The sequence below is a fragment of the Aotus nancymaae genome, unplaced genomic scaffold, assembly GCF_030222135.1.
Source record: "Aotus nancymaae isolate 86718 unplaced genomic scaffold, 86718_ANA_hifiasm-v0.15.2.pri h1tg000006l, whole genome shotgun sequence".
Lineage (NCBI taxonomy): Eukaryota > Metazoa > Chordata > Mammalia > Primates > Aotidae > Aotus > Aotus nancymaae.
In genome coordinates this window covers 9,376,176-9,391,843 of record NW_026988417.1, presented here as the reverse complement: position 1 = coordinate 9,391,843, position 15,668 = coordinate 9,376,176, and the positions used below count along the sequence as shown (strand labels likewise).

General features: G+C 50.1%; 1 protein-coding gene across 1 annotated transcript in view; it reads left to right on the top strand.

Moving 5' to 3' along the window:
* Window positions 1-2,588: 2,588 nt before the first annotated feature.
* The window catches only part of SLC2A9 (solute carrier family 2 member 9), a 158,385-nt gene continuing 145,305 nt past the window's right edge, over window positions 2,589-15,668 (top strand). The window contains 2 exon segments of the mRNA XM_064365677.1: window positions 2,589-2,791; window positions 4,980-5,078. Coding sequence (XP_064221747.1) covers window positions 2,660-2,791; window positions 4,980-5,078 — 231 coding nt within the window. The 5' untranslated portion in view covers window positions 2,589-2,659.

Here is a 15,668-nt window from a genome sequence, read left to right as displayed (position 1 = left end):
CATCTCCTCTTCTTATAAGGACACCAGGCATACTGAATTACTGCCTCATGCATATGACCCCATTTAATCTTATTACCTCTCCAAAAACCCTATCTCCAAACACAGCCACAGTGTAAGATACTGCGGGTGAGGACTTCAACACGTCAGCGAATCTGGGGGAACGCAATCAGCCCACTGAGATGCACACCATCCCTGCCCGCAGTGAGCTCCTGTGCAGAGGGGAAGGTACATGTGAGCAGAAGCACGTAGAGCACAGAGGCACGTAGAGCACGTGAGGCCAGGGAGGCTGCTGGGAGGAGGTGGCGAGGCAGCTGAGTGCTGAAGGGTGAGCACAGTTCAGGGGAGTCAGAATGGAGGGCCTGAGCAAGGCCAGGAGAACCTGAATGAGTAGGAGCTCCATAAAGACAGGCAAGTGATGAGTGAGTGAAGAAACCAGTGAGTATCAGAGCAGGCGGAGCGTGCTCCAGCCCAGAACACCTGGGATGTTTGTCTTATGACTTCATCTATGATAGGAGTCGCTTCCTTTGCACCTGCCTGGAGCTCAGGGCTGCTGGCCGTGTGGAATGGGAAACCGGCCCTGGCTTTGGAGGCAGGCTCCTCTATGCTCCCCCCAAACTTCAGCTGTTGCCCTGAAATGTAGGTCTGATAGCTCCTCTGAGGACTGGACGATATTATGAATGTGAACGTGCTTGGGAAAGCCCCATGCACGTGTAACATGAGCTGAAGGTGAGGCAGGTGCTTTGGCTACCGGGAGCCCCGTTAGCTGCCATCTGTGTTTGGGAGGGACTCATCCTCCCTCTTACTTTCTGTCCAGCTGTGGTTACATATTTGCATTGACCACCTAATTTCTGGCACCTTTTGAGTTTTCAATCCCAACAGAGAACTATGAAACAATTTTTAATGAGATAAGGGGTCACCTCATCCAATTTGAGCTTTAGCAAAATCTGGTCAGGTCCCTGCTGTTACAGATGAGGAAACAGGAAGGGTACAGAGAAGGGAGTCACAGCAATGGCATGAGGAGGAGGAAATGAGAAGATGAAAATGCAGTCCCCATCAGGATGGCACAGGGGCAGAGGGGCCCTCCATGCACCGGGATGGGGCTGTCCCTGCCCCTCCTCTGCCCACCTCCTGCACTTCAGGCCCCAAACATGCCCCACTGACAGTGTTGCTCCCACACACACCAGGCATCTGTGCCTGCAAGCCCTGGCTCCTTGCCCTCTCACCCCATATCCTTCTCAGTCTGCTCAGAAGCCACCTCTTCCAGGGGGTCTCTGAGATACAGCTGAGATTGGTGCGGTGCCTTCTCCATGCTGTCCTGGGAAATCCTCCACTGTTTCAGGTCATGTTATAATCGAGGATTTGCACATCAGAATGCCACTCTAGGCCCACCACTCAGTGAGGAAACCAGGCTGCATGGCTGAAATCCAGTTCAAGTAACAGCCACTTCTCCCAGGGGCGTGCCTGACTCATCAGTATGCAGAAGGACGACTGCACTGAATGACAGATGCTCTCAATACACCCCAGCCTAACTCCTGAGCGGTGGTTTTCCTTTTGGGAAGTCTTGGTTCCCCACTTGCTTTGAGCGGCCACATTCCCACCACCGTGCACGTCCAGGCTGGATGCTTCCGCGTGCATTTCACATTCCAGGTTCCTGGCATGTCTGCTGTACTCCACACCTTTTATTTTAGTGTGTGCTTTTTACTAAACCTACTTTGCTGGCTTTTCAGTCTCTCTTCTGTGGACTGAACCCTACCTTGCCTCCTGGGCATCCTCCCTTCATCAAGCCTGTCCCTGGCTCTGGCCCAGCCTCTGCTCTGCTCTGATTCTGGGAGCAAACTGTCCTGGCCAAAATTGAAGGTGCTTCTCTGATATCTGAGGCAGCATGGCCATGCAATGAATTGGTTCTCAGAATGCCCTGTACCTTCTCAGTGCGGTCCTTGAGCCAGCCTGGGGCTGGCACACAGGACTGTCCCCTCAGACAATGACGAATGAGCAGGAGACAGTAATGAGACCAAGAGGCGAATTCTTTTTCTTGCAAACCCAGAGCCCTTGCCTTTGTTCTAGGCTGCGGGATAGCCGGCGCTCATTTCCAGCATGCCTCTTGGGGCTGAGTGTTTTCTATTTGAGCTTCCGAATAATTCTGCAGGACAGTCAGAGTGGGGTCAATCTTCCATTTTGCAGTGGTAGAAGTGGCAGCTCAGAGAACAGTGACCTGCCTGAGGACACACAGTTAAAAAGTGGAGGAGACAGGGGTAAAGCCCTACCCAGGCTTCTGAGTCAATGTCAGCCACCTCTCCATTCTGTCCCAAGCCTTAGGGAGGTAACCTAGGATAAGGGCAGTCACCCTGCTCCAGGCCTTGTTAAGAGAGAAAAATAAAAAGATGCTGAGAAAAAAAATCCGCCCCCTGGTGGTGATCCAGGAGAGGACAGATTTCCCTTTTGGACTCTTTCGTTGCGGTAATAACTTAGCAACAGTGAAAAAAATGTTGCCCCATTTCCTGTTCAGGCATGATCAAATTGCCACACTTCCTGTCGGAAACTCTCGCCTTCCTTCCTGTGGACTCTGCCTCCTTATTCACGGAGATGCCTTGGCAGAGTCCGGGGTCCCTGGGCCGAGCTATCAGCTGGGTCACCAAGACTCGTGCCAAGGAAACAAAATATGAATTCCAAGGAACTGGGCCTAATTTCCCTCACAGATGACACCAGCCATGCTGGGCCTCCAGGGCCAGGGAGGGCGCTGCCAAAGTGTGACCACCTGAGGAGCTGGGTGCCAGGTGGGAAGAGAAGAAAGGTAAATACGGACAGCGGCTCTGCGTGGCTGGAGGGCTAGGGGAGGGCAGGTGGGGGTGGCAGCCGTGTGACAGCACTCGACCCCAGCCTGGCAGCGTGTGGCTGGGAGGTCTGGGTCTTTGAGGCAGGGAGGGCCCAGTTTGAGTGGCACTTCCCCAGCTGTGTCACTTTGGCATACGCTCTCCAAGCCCCAGCTGACTGGGCTGACAGTGTCTTTGGTAGGCTGGCTGTGTACATGAAACGAGGCCACGGTGGAAGACTGCCCTGTCCCGAACCTGCGCGGTGGTGTCCCTCTTCTTACCCTCCCCAGGGCACGGCACAGGCAGCGGCACCATAGTCAACGGGCTCCCTCTGCCCCTGCAGTGAGTGGGGAGCAGGTGGAGGGCACAGGCGGGCCACACGGGCAGGGGGCTCCAGGGAGCACAGCTGAGGCAGGAGGAGACGACCCCCACCTGCCCTTCACTGGCCTCTGGCAGGCTCACTTCACACCAGGTGCTCCCAATCCATGGGGTGCAGACGAGGGAGGAGTCTGTGTCCTCTAAGGTCATCAGGGCTGGGAGCAAAAAAGGCACAGGGCACAGAAACAACGCCCAGTGCAGCCCAGGCACTCAGAAGAAGCAGAATCTGTGCCGAGACTCAGAGGATGGGTTTAAACAGAAAGGGTGATGGAGAGCAGGTGTTTTGTCTGAAATGTGATTCATTGGGGATCCCCATTCAGCTCAAGCTCCTCTTACGGCAGAAAAATATTCTGGTCCCACATTTCACTTGGCAGCACCCATCCCCAAGGCTTACGAACGCTCCCTCTCCCCCCTCTATGTGATCAGCAGCCTCTACCAAGCACCTCCACAAGCACCTCCTCTGCAGCAGGCTCCTCAACAACATACGCGTCCAGTGCTGCTATTGAGATCCCATTTCACAGGCGGGCAAGCTGAGCCTCAGAAAAGCAAGTCACTTGCTCAGGCTCCTACAGCTGAGTGGTGGGGCCGTCCCTGCAGGTAAAGCTGATATCACTTGACTCAAAGCCCCAACCCTGTATCTCATGGCTGGTGGCACTAGAGGAGACACATGAGATGGGCAGAGCAGGTAACTGGCGATCAGAGACCCGTGTTCCCTTGCAGATGGGATTTGACTGATTCCAGTCCCTGAACCATGGACTCGTCTGTCTTGTTCACTGCTGCATCCCCACAGCTTTGTCAGGGCCTGGCCTCTGCAAAACAGACACACACTCACAAATTTGTCAAATGATGGCAAAGAAAGTGCCTTCCGGAGCACCTGGTCCCATCCACTTGGCCCATATTCCCTGCCCGGCTGAGGATGGCCGTCCCTCCTGCCCTGGCTCATGCCAGCTGGTCAGCCTTTGCCAGCGGCTCAGGGGTTTCTGTCCTGTGGCCCTGTTCTGGCGGTGGCCATCCTTAGATGGGCAGGACAATGCCAGGGCCGACGCCCTGTTCTCTGTGCCAAACCTTGCATCTGTTTGCAGGTCCTTGTTCCCAGGCTTGGACCAGCCCCTGTAGATTGATGCCTCAGCCTGGAATTATGTGCACGTGCGCACATCTGTGTGGCTGTCGGCAGCCTCAGGCCCCTGGACACCGCACTCAGGTGATGAGTCAGCAGGGGACAGGCGGTGCAGTGCAGTGGTGACTACAGGGGCACTGCAGCCAGGCCACCTGGACTCCAGTCCCCAACCCAGATAGCACCGGCCACGGTTTCAGGCCCCTCTTTCCTCGTCTGTAATACAGGATAAAACAGCACTGATCTAAGGACTCAGAGGCAGTGCGCAGAAAGTGCTTAGAATCGCGCCTGGCCGACAGCGCTTGGAGTCTGGCTTTGCTTTTTTCTGTCCGGGTCAAACTCACCAAATTCAGCTAAAAGGATCCTGTGGAACTGCTCAGAGCACCTGCTGAAAACGTTAGGTCTGCGTTTCGGGGATCCTCACTGAACCTGGGAGGAAGGCAAGGGCGTGGCCGCTAGACCCGAGGGCGCCCGGCCTGCGCACGCGGAGCTGAACGAGAGCCCTGTCCGCAGGTCTCCAACTAGCGCCCCTTCCCTCCGTCTCTAGCCCGGCCAAGGACAATGACTTCTTCCCGGGAAGGCCTGCCCCAGCTGAGGAGGGGAGGCCTTCCCAGGCCGTCCCTCTGCCCTGGCTGCGCGCCCAGTGCCAGCTCTGACGCACTTTCCTTTCCCCCCAGGGCTGGTCCTGCTCGCTCCTCGTGGCCTCCCTCACCGGCGCCTTCGGCTCCTCCTTCCTCTACCGCTACAACCTGTCGGTGGTGAACGCCCCCACCCCGGTGAGTGCGCGGCAAGCCCGGCAGAGGGCGCTGCAGCCCCGCGGAAACCTTCTGGTGCGCACGGGCCCTGGGCTCCAGCGCCCCCTCCTGCAGTGCTCGCGGCGCGGGACAGCGCGGGGACAGAGACCAGCCCCCGCTCGGGAGAGAGGGGAGACACAGAAACAGACAGTGATGACACGGGGACCAGGGGCGGGGGGGATGCCAGTTCTTGCGGCCGGAGGGTGGGTGTCCTGGGAGAACGTTGGGAGACCAGATGAAGGGGGTTTCAGAAGTCCCGGGGGATCCTCTGGCCCCTAATGTCAGGGAAAGGAGCAGGAGGGGCCTTATGCATGGAAACTTGGACATTTTCTTGATTTGTTTTGTTGTTGTTGTTGATATTTCTATCTATCTATCTATCTATCATCTATCTATCTATCTTTGAGACGGAATCTTGCTCTGTCACCCAGGCTGGAGTGCAGTGGCATGATCTCATCCCACTGCAACCTCCACCTCCTGGGTTCAAGTGATTCTCCTGCCTCAGCCTCTCTAGTAACTGGGATTACAGGCGCCTGTCACCCTGCCCGGCTGATTTTTGTATTTTTGGGAGAGATGAGGTTTCGCCATATTAGCCAGGTTGGTCTGGAACTCCTGACCGCAAGCGATCTGTCCACCTTGGCCTCCCAAAGTGCTGGGATTATAGGCTTGAGCCACGGTGCCCGGCCTGTTTTTGTTGACTTTAAATTACAACCAGAGGCCGCTTGGGTGTCTGCTGGATAAGACCCATCTTCGGCTTTTGTTTCACTCTGAAGTCAGATCCAGGTGCAATTCCCCCAGGCCCTCTTCACGTTGTGCCTCTGGTTCGCAGTTAAAGGTTGGGTCCCACCTACCTAGGCTGTAAGGTTTAGGTGCTATCCCATGGGTGCTGGCTTTGGCTTTGACCTACCACCACCCACGGGTAAGGGCAGGATGGAGGTGTGAGGGAAACTTTCCTGCAGGAAGTGATGCCTGACCAAGTTTTGGAGGTGGAGTGATAGATGGAAGCCTGGGATGTAGGACGCATCTGGGGAAATGCGGGGAGCTCCAGGTTCTTGGAGCACAGGCTGTTTTGGGGACGGACAGAAAGCAGACCAAGGACAGCCCTGGGTGCCTTCCAGGCTTTTCTTGCTTCGGAGTCCAGCATCCTTGTGTATAAAATGCAGGGGAAGCCTGGGACAGTGAGTCTCAAAGGTTCCCAGGAACCCTGGAATTTTGCGGAGGTGCCTCAGGGATCTAAGCACTATTTGTGCAGGTCAGTTCTGTTCTGTTTATTTTTTTTTTAATTGTACTTTAAGTTCTGGGGTACATGTGCAGATCTTGCAGGATTGTTGCATAGGTACACACATGCTATGGTCTGTCTCCATCTCCCTGTCACCTACATCAGGCATTTCTTCCAATGTTATCCCTCTCCAACTTCCCCACCCCACACTGTTCCTCCCCTAGCCCCCCACCCCCCAATAGACCACAGTGTGTGATGCTCCCCTCCCTGTGCCCATGTGTTCTTATTGTTCATCACCCGCCTATAAGTGAGAACATGCAGTGTTTGGTTTTCTGTTCTTGTGTCAGTTTGCTGAGAATGATGGTTTCCAGATTCATCCATGTCCCTACAAAGGACATGAACTCATCCTTTTTTATAGCTGCATAGTATTCCATGGTGTATATGTGCCACATTTTCTTTGTCCAGTCTATCATTGATGGGCATTTGGGTTAGTTCCAGGTCTTTGCTATTGTAAACAGTGCCACAATGAACATACGTGTTCATGTGTCTTTATAATAGAATGATTTATAATCCTCTGGGTATATAGCCAGTAATGGGATTGCGGGGTCAAATTGTATTTCTAGATCCTGAGGAATTGCCACACTGTGTTCCACAATGGTTGAACTAATTTACACTCCCACCAACAGTGTAAAAGTGTTCCTATCTCTCCACATCCTCTCCAGCATCTGTTGTCTCCAAATTTTTTAATGATCACCATTCTAACTGGCGTGAGATGGTATCTCAATGTGGTTTTGATTTGCATTTCTCTAATGATCAGCAGTTTTTCCTATGTTTGTTGGCCTCATAAATGTCTTCTTTTGAAAAGTGTCTGTTCATATCCTTTGCCCACTTTTGAATTGGTTTATTTTTTTTCTTGTAAATCTGCTTTAGTTTTTTATAGATTCTGGATATTAGCCCTTTGTCAGATGGGTAGATTGCAAAAATTTTTTCCCATTCTGTTGGTTGCCGGTTCACTCTGATGATTGTTTCTTTTGCTGTGCCGAAACTCTTAAGTTTAATTAGATCCCATTTGTTTATTTTGGCTTTTGTTGCCATTGCTTTTGGTGTTTTAGTCATGAAGTCCTTGCCTATGCCTATGTCCTGAATGGTATTGCCTAGGTAATCTTCTAGGGTTTTTATGGTGTTATGTCTTATGTTTAAATCTAAAATCAACATCTGGAGTTGATTTTAGAGTAAGGTGTAAGGAATGGGTCCAGTTTCAGCTTTCTGCACATGGCTAGCCAGGTTTCCCTACACTATTTATTAAACAGGGAATCCTTTCCCCATTGCTTGTGTTTGTCAGGTTTGTCAAAGACCAGATGGTTGTAGATGTGTGGCTTTACTTCCGAGGCCTCTGTTCTGTTCCATTGGTCTATATCTCTGTTTTGGTACTGGTACCAGTACCATGCTGTTTTGATTACTGTAGCCTTGTAATATAGTTTGAAGTCAGGTAGCGTGATGCCTCCAGCTTTGTTCTTTTTACTTAGGATTGTCTTGGCTATGTGGGCTCTCTTTTGGTTCCATATGAAGTTTAAAGTGTTTTTTTCCAGTTCTGTGAAAAAGGTCAATGGTAGCTTGATGGGGATAGCATTGAATCTATAAATTACTTTGGGCCAGTATGACCATTTTCACGATATTGATTCTTCCTAACCATGAGCATGGAATGTTTTTCCATCTGTTTGTGTCCTCTCTTATTTCCTTGAGCAGTGGTTTGTAGTTCTCCTTGAATAGGTACTTCACATCCTTTGTTAGCTGTATTCCTAGGTATTTTATTCTCTTTGTAGCAATGGTGAATGGGAGTTCTGTTTTTAAAAATGCTGTTAATTCTTTGACAGTTTTGAGTTCTGTTGCTAAAAACAGTTTGAAAACAGGGGACCTAGCTGGCTTCCAGAGGCACTAGCAGCAGTCAGTGATCTTTGATTTTGTCATTGTGATGTCATCCCGAGATGGGGCTCTGGGTTGTCCATATTTGTCTTAGAAAGAGGACTGGAAATTTGGGCTCTTGTTTCATCTTGAAAGTTCATCAAAACATCCAGCAGAGAGCGGGGAGAACCTTTGCACTCATGGCTCGTGGAGCAGAGATATGAGAAACTTGCACCCGGCATAGAATGATATGGGTTCAAGCACTGATCGTGAACACGGGGAAGGAGCAATCCCATTACTCACTCATTCATTCAGCGAGCATTGTTACGAGTCTATAATGTGTCCAACTCTGGGGATCAGGGACGGCAACCTGGAGGAAGTGGTGTTTGAGCTAAGCCTTGAGGGATGTGTAGGATTTCCACGGGTGTCAGAGGGAGGTGGGGAGCTGAAGCACACACACGAAGGGCTGGCTGGGCCCACGTGGTAGTATATTAGGAAGTTAGTAGGGTGTGACGTGCCAGTGCCTGGGGGAATGGGAGCTGGGGTCTTCAGCAATGGACATTTATTTTCCCATCTTTCTGCAACCTGGAAATCCAAAATCAAAGTGCCAGTGGATTCGTTGTCTGCAGATGGCCTCTTTCTCACTGTCGGAACATGGCAGAGAGGAAAAGTTCATGAGAGCAATGTACTCATCCCACCATGAGGCCGCCCCATGACCTCCGCTAACGCCAGTAACCTCCCAAAGGCCTCATCTCCAAACACCATCACTTCAGGAGTTAGGGCTTCAACACGCCCTATCATTGCAACAAAAATCATGCAACATTTTTGGAGGGGACACAATTCAGTTCAAGGTAGCTAATTCTTGATGTGACCTTCATTTCACGAACAAGGAAACAGAGGCTCAGTGTTTAAGCAGCTTGCCCAGGATCACACAGCCGGGAGGCGACAGAGGTGGAGTCCAAACCCAAGACCCATGCCGTGCCCTCTGCCCCTCCTTCCTGCCCCTGACCACTAATGGCAGCCATGGGGGAGTGTGGCTTGATCAACAAAGGCAAAGGGGAAGAAGGGGAGACGAGAGGAGCCACAGCCAGCCCAGGGCTGCTTACCTGCCCATCTGCCAACCAAAGGCAATGCAAGGCTTCCCTACAGCAACCCTAGGGCCTCAAGAACAAGGTGGATGATGCTGCCATGTGTTACAAGTAGGAAGCTGTGATTGTCTGAATCCTGTTCTGACCCCTCCCTCTCTCTGGTACTTGTAAAGCAATCCTCATAAAGGACCTAATCCAACTGAGAAACCAAAGACGGCTGTATTATTAGCTAGAACCACTCCACAAACTCTTCCCTTCCCTTCGGGGTTTCGGGTCATGTAGCCTCTTCTCTGCTCTGCCTAAAGGTTCTGACGTTTTGTGTTTACTCATGTTGCTCTGTGAGAAGAAGGGCAGCTGTTCAGGCGATCCTTCAGCGCCCTTCCCTGGGTGTTGCCCTCGTTGTGTCACGTGGTTAGGGGCTGGGGTAGAAAGATGAAAAGGACACACGTCCATGTCCTCGAGGTGCCCCCGGACCAGCAGCACTGACAGATGCTCAATAGATAATCAGCAGACAGTGAGGCAGGCTGCATGGAGCCATGGGACAGCTGAAGGTTTATTCTACCTGGGGAGGCCAGCGGGGCCTCGCTGGGCTTGAAAGAGAGAGCTCAAGGCTTTCTGGGAACTGTGAAGACCTAAGTGTAGCTGGATGTGGGGTTCAAGGCAGTGGGGAGGTAGAGGCTGGAAAGGGGAGCTGAGGCCAGACCAGAAAGGTTGCAGAGGGCAGGACAGGAGCACGATCCAGGACCACACGGGCTATGAGCAGGCTGTGAGCAGGCTGAGGGCCAAGGATCTCCCTGGGAGGCCCTCCCACGTAGATGCCTCTGCAGAGCGTGGCGTGGAGCCCCTTGTGAGGTCGCTGTGACATGAAAGGAGACGTGATGCTGCAGGAGCTCAGCCCAGCGTCCAGCGATCACCTCGAGTTCTCTCTTCCCCTTCAGTGGGTGTGGGGATGGGTGAGTGAGGCAGCCCCAGGACCAGGGAGACCAGAAACAGCAGAGACTCTAAGGAATGGGATCTCACACAGGCTGGAAGGACCCAAGCCTGGCGGGGTGTTGGGGTGCGGGAGCCGGGCTTCACCTGGGCTGCTGGGCTCTCGAAAGGAGAAGAAACCCTTGGAACGGAAGAGGTGCAGATACTAGTGCTGGTCTGGAGTGGGTGGGGGTGTCTGCTCACAAAGATGATGAACAAAGCCTGCCTCCAGGGGATGGTGTGTGGATGCTGCCTCATGGGAGCGGGCACTGGCTTTAGCACTGGCCGGGTTCTCAAGGCCCCGGCCCAGCCAGCCTCGCGTCTCCAGCTGTTGGATAACTGGGAGCCCAGGTGATGGGGCACAGACTCCAGGCTGTGGGCGTTTACCTTAAGGGGAAGCAGCTTTCACCGTTAAAACAATCCATGCAGTAGCTGCCATCGGCCCTGCGGCCACCCGGACTCAACCTTAAAAAACTCGGTGCTCCTCTGTCCTCAGATATTTGGAAACTTTCTGAAATGCTGAAAACGAAAATAACTCACCTCTGGGCACCAGCTCTGCACTTGGCCCAGGTCAGGATTGTGCACACATTGGATCCTTGTTACAATATGCAAGGGGGCCATCACTAACCCCCTTTTTTTTTTTTTTTTTTTTTAGAGAGAAAGAGAGAGAGAGAATGGGGAGGAGGAAAAAGGAAGAGAAAGAGAGAGAGAATGGGGAGGAGGAAAAAGGAAGAGAAAGAGAGAGAGAATGGGGAGGAGGAAAAAGGAAAAGAAAGAGGGAGAGAGAATGGGAGTATTGCTTTCTTGCCCAGGCTAGAATGCAATTTAGTAATGGGTATTGAAAACCTCTTGTATACTGATAATTATACTTAATGATGTAGTCAGGAAGGAATAAGGGAAGAAGATAACAAACAAACAGCCAACCAATATTTCATTTAAACCTATGAAATGCTATGCGATTACTGAGGAGTGATTTACTTCCAATTATATAGTCACTCCCGGAATAGGTGTGAGGTGGTAATGTATGTTTTGTGTATTTGAAGTGGAGAGTTCTATAAAGGTTTATTAAGTTTACTTGTTCCGGGTCTGAGTTCAAGTCCTGAATATCCTTGTTAATTTTCTATCTCGTTGATCTATAGAATCGTTAGCTCTTCCTGTTACATTGATCCTTTTGCCATTATGTAATGTCCTTCTTTGCCTCTTTTGATCTTTGTTGCTTTAAAGTCTACTTTATCAGAGGCGAGAATTGCATTTCCTGCTTTTTGTTTATTTGTTTATTTTTACTCTCTGGTTGGTAAATCTTCCTCCTTCTCTTTGAGTCTTTGTGTATTGCTGCATGTAAGATGGGTCTGGATGCAGCATACCGATGGGTTTTGGCTTTTTATCCAATTGCAATATATATAAGTTTAATACTGGCGTTTGATGCTAGCTGGCTGTTTTGCCCATTAGTTGATGTAAATTTTTCATTGTATTAATGTTCTTTGCTTTTTGATATATTTTTGGAAAGGCTGATATTGGTTGTTCCTTTATATGTATAGTGCTTCTTTCAGAAGCTCTTGTAAAGCAGGCCTGGTGGTGGTGAACTCTCTAAGTACTTGTTTGTTCGCAAAAGATTTAATTTTTCCTTCGCTCTTAAAGCTTAGTTTGGCTGGATAGGAAATTCTGGGTTGAAAGTTCTTTTCTTTAAGGATGTTAAATATTGGTCCCCACTCTTTTCTGGCTTGTAGGGTTTCTGCTGAGAGATCTGCTATGAGTCTGATAGATTTCCCTTTGTGGGTAACCTGACCTTTCTCTCTGGCTGCCCTTAGTATTTTCTCCTTCATTTCAACCCTAATAAATCTGGCAATTATGTGCCTTGGGGTTGGTCTTCTTGAAGAATATCTTTGTGGTGTTCTCTGTATTACCTGGAGTTGAATATTACCTTGCCTTGCTAGGTTGGGAAAGTTTTCCTGAATGATATCCTGAAGAGTATTTTCCAACTTGGATTCATTCTCTTCATCACATTCAGGTACACCTATCAAACGTAGATTAGGTCTTTTCACACAGTCCCATATTTCCTGGAGACTTTGCTCATTCCTTTTTATCCTTTTTTCTCCAATCTTGTCTTCTCGTTTCATTTCACTGAGCTGGTCCTCGACTTCTGATATCCTTTCTTCTGCTTGATCAATTTGAATGTTTAAGCTTGTGCATGCTTCGCGAAGTTCTCGTGTTGTGCTTTTCAGCTCCATCAATTCACTTATATTCCTCTCTAAATTGTCCATTCTCGTTAGCATTTCGTCAAACCTTTTTTTAAGGTTCTTAGTTTCTTTGCATTGGGTTAGAACAAGTTCTTTTAATTCACAGAAGTTTCTCATCACCCACATTTTGAAACCTGCTTCTGTTATTGGAACACACTCGTTCTCCATTAAGCCTTGTTCCGTTACTGATGAGGAATTGCGGTCCCCTGTAGAGGGAGAGGCATTCTGATTTTGAGTATTCTCTGCCTTTTTAGGCTGCTTTCTTCCCTTGATTATATATTTATCCATCTGTCGTCTTTGTAATTACTGACTTTCTAACTAGGTCTCTGAGCGGACGTCCAACTTTTTGATTCCCAGCGCCGAAATCTGAGCAATCCACTGCGCCGGCCAAGACAGCGGTGTTAAGGTTGATGGTGCCTTTCTGCCCAGGAATCTCTGGACTCTGCACCAAGAACTGCCGCTTTAAGGCGCCAGCAAAACCGCCGCGCCGGCCACAAGAGTCACTCTGGCGACCCGTGGAGCTCCTCCGCTGGGAATCTCCTGGCCCGTGAGCTACAAACATTCGTCTGAAAGTGTGGCGTCCTCTCGTTCTCTGCGCTTTCACTGGGAGCTACGTGCCCGAGCTGCTAGTGATCAACCATCTTGGATCTCTCTCTCACTAACCCCCTTTTAAAAGCGAGGAAACTGAGGCTGAGGGAAGTCAATGCACCCAAGTTCCAAGGGTGGGACACTTCCTAAAAATTCTCACTGGCCTCTCCTCAACACAGTCACCTGGACGTGCGTTCTGGCCACTGGGCTTTCCAAGAATCCCCGGCATCTGACTAGGTTTCATGCCCCGTGTGGAAGAGAACACTGAGACTCGTGCATCCACAGGGTCCTTGGCCAGCTTGGTGGATGGGATGTGAACGGAGGTGCTGATAGGCCACGTGAGGCCTGGCTCCTGGCAGCATCCCGCAGGATCTTCAGTTCTTTCTTCCCCAGATGGCAGAGAACTGTTAAGCGCACACTGGACTTTGCATGAACTGGCAAGAGGTTTTATTGTCCTTAGCTGTTGAAACTCAGGGTCATCTGTGCTGTGGTGGTGGATTGATCGCCACGATCAATACCCTAGGAGCTACCCCTGTTCATTCTCCAGACTAAACCCTAACTAGCTTCTCTGTTACCATTCTGGTTCCTACAGTTGATTCTCTACCCAAAGGCCAAAGGGATCCTTGACAAATGAAGGAAGATTATATTGTCCCTCTACTCAAAACCCACCATACCTAGAAAGCAAGCCAGACTGTGGTGGCCTACAGGGTACCTGGTGCCTTGCGACCACTCTGTCACCATCATCAGCACTTTCCCCCTCACTCCCTCTTCTCTGTTTATACAACCTTCTCTCTGATTGCTGCCCCTCAAACACTGGAACCACAGGGCCTTTGCACATGCTGCTCCTGCTCCTGCTGGCTGCAGTGCTCTTCTCCTGATTTTCCTGTGTCCTCTCCTTTGATTACTTCTGGCCTCTGCTCAGATGTCCCCTCCTCAAAGATGTCTTCCCTAACCAGCCTATCCAAAATGGCGCCCCTCCATCATGCTTTAGCCCTCATGGAATTTATTTCTCCTCATGCTATTTAACACTACCTGAGACATGATATGTTCCTTTGCTTCTTGTCTGTCCTTCCCTTCACTTTAGTAGGGTCCTTGCTTCTGCAGTGCCAGCACCTAGAACAATGTCTGACACATTGTAAGCATTTATAACAAATATTTGCTAAATGAGCAAATGGATGCAATTAAATTTAAAGTGAACCCAGGGCAAGTCCTTAGGTCTCTTCACTCTGAAACAAATTGCCAGCTCTGAGTCTGTCCTATGTAAAAATTCCAGGACCACCTCTACCCTGTTCACAGGTGAGGACTTGGACCCAGGTCCGTCTAATTCCCGAGTATTCCTTCTTTCTGTTCCACTAGGCTGATGTGCTGCATTCTGTGAATCAGCAAATGTTCTGCGAAGGTCCAGTAAATATTCTGTGAGGGTCCAGATAGTGCGTGGTTTTTCCTTTTTTGGCCATATGGTCTCCGTTGCAACTACTGAACTCTCCTATGTAGAGAGAAAGCAGGTATAGATGATATGTAAATGATTGGGCGGGTGTATGTGCCAATAACATTTTATTTACAAAACAGATGGTGGTCTAAGATTTGACTTGCTGGCCAATCGTTGGCTAACCCCTGTGCTAGATGTTTTAGGAAAGGGAGGAGGCTCCTGAAGACGCCTTGTGTCATTAGTACCTCTGGGCAGAGGGCTGGCTGGCTGAACTTAATCCACAGCCTATGCTTCTTAGCATCTAAATGGGAGGTAAATCTTCCTGAAGATGTATGTTTTCTAATCTCCTTTCTTTTGTTCACGTATTGCTGATTGTCTAGGCTTTGTCCTTTCTGTTTCCAAGAACTAGCTCTAATTGGCATAGTTGTAACTTTCTGTCTATCCATCCACCTACCTACCTGTCTGTCTGAAACATCCTGAAGTCATTATAAAAGACTGCCAAATTCAGGGCTAATCTGCATGCCAATCAAATGTAGCATGATCATTGCCTGAATTTTCAGTCAGTCATGCACACAAGCGTGCTAATCTGAAACTTTGCAGATGGCTTCAGATTTATGCCATTGTAATCCTTGACCTTTCGTAGGAGAATGTTGCAGTGCCTGGAACCAGCTTCACTGTGCTGCTAGAATCATCTGGGATGATTGCCAGAGGTGTGCTAAAAGATGGCCTCTTGGTACCTGTGAGCACCCAGTGTCTAGAATCTACCTGAGAGGTTATTGAGGGCTGAATGGAGACCCACAGGCTGGAGTGGGGGGCTCTGAGCCCCAAGGGTCATTCTCTCGGGACTGAAATGGGCAGACAGGGCTGATACGGGCCTGGGTGGGATGATGGTGCCTGGGCAAAGCATGAGTCAAAGCTCCTCTTGCTCATGGGTGTTGTCCACACAGCCTACAGGAAGATTGTGGAAGCAGTGTTCTAAAGAAATGCAAGGTCTGCGACTGGGATGATAATATGGAGCCCAGACTTCATCCAAAAAGGCCCAACCAAGACAAATATCAAGCCAATGGGTGTGGGGTTCAAGAGTAGCTGATCCATGGAGGCGGTGGATCTGGGTGGATTCCTGACCCGGGACTCACACACTTC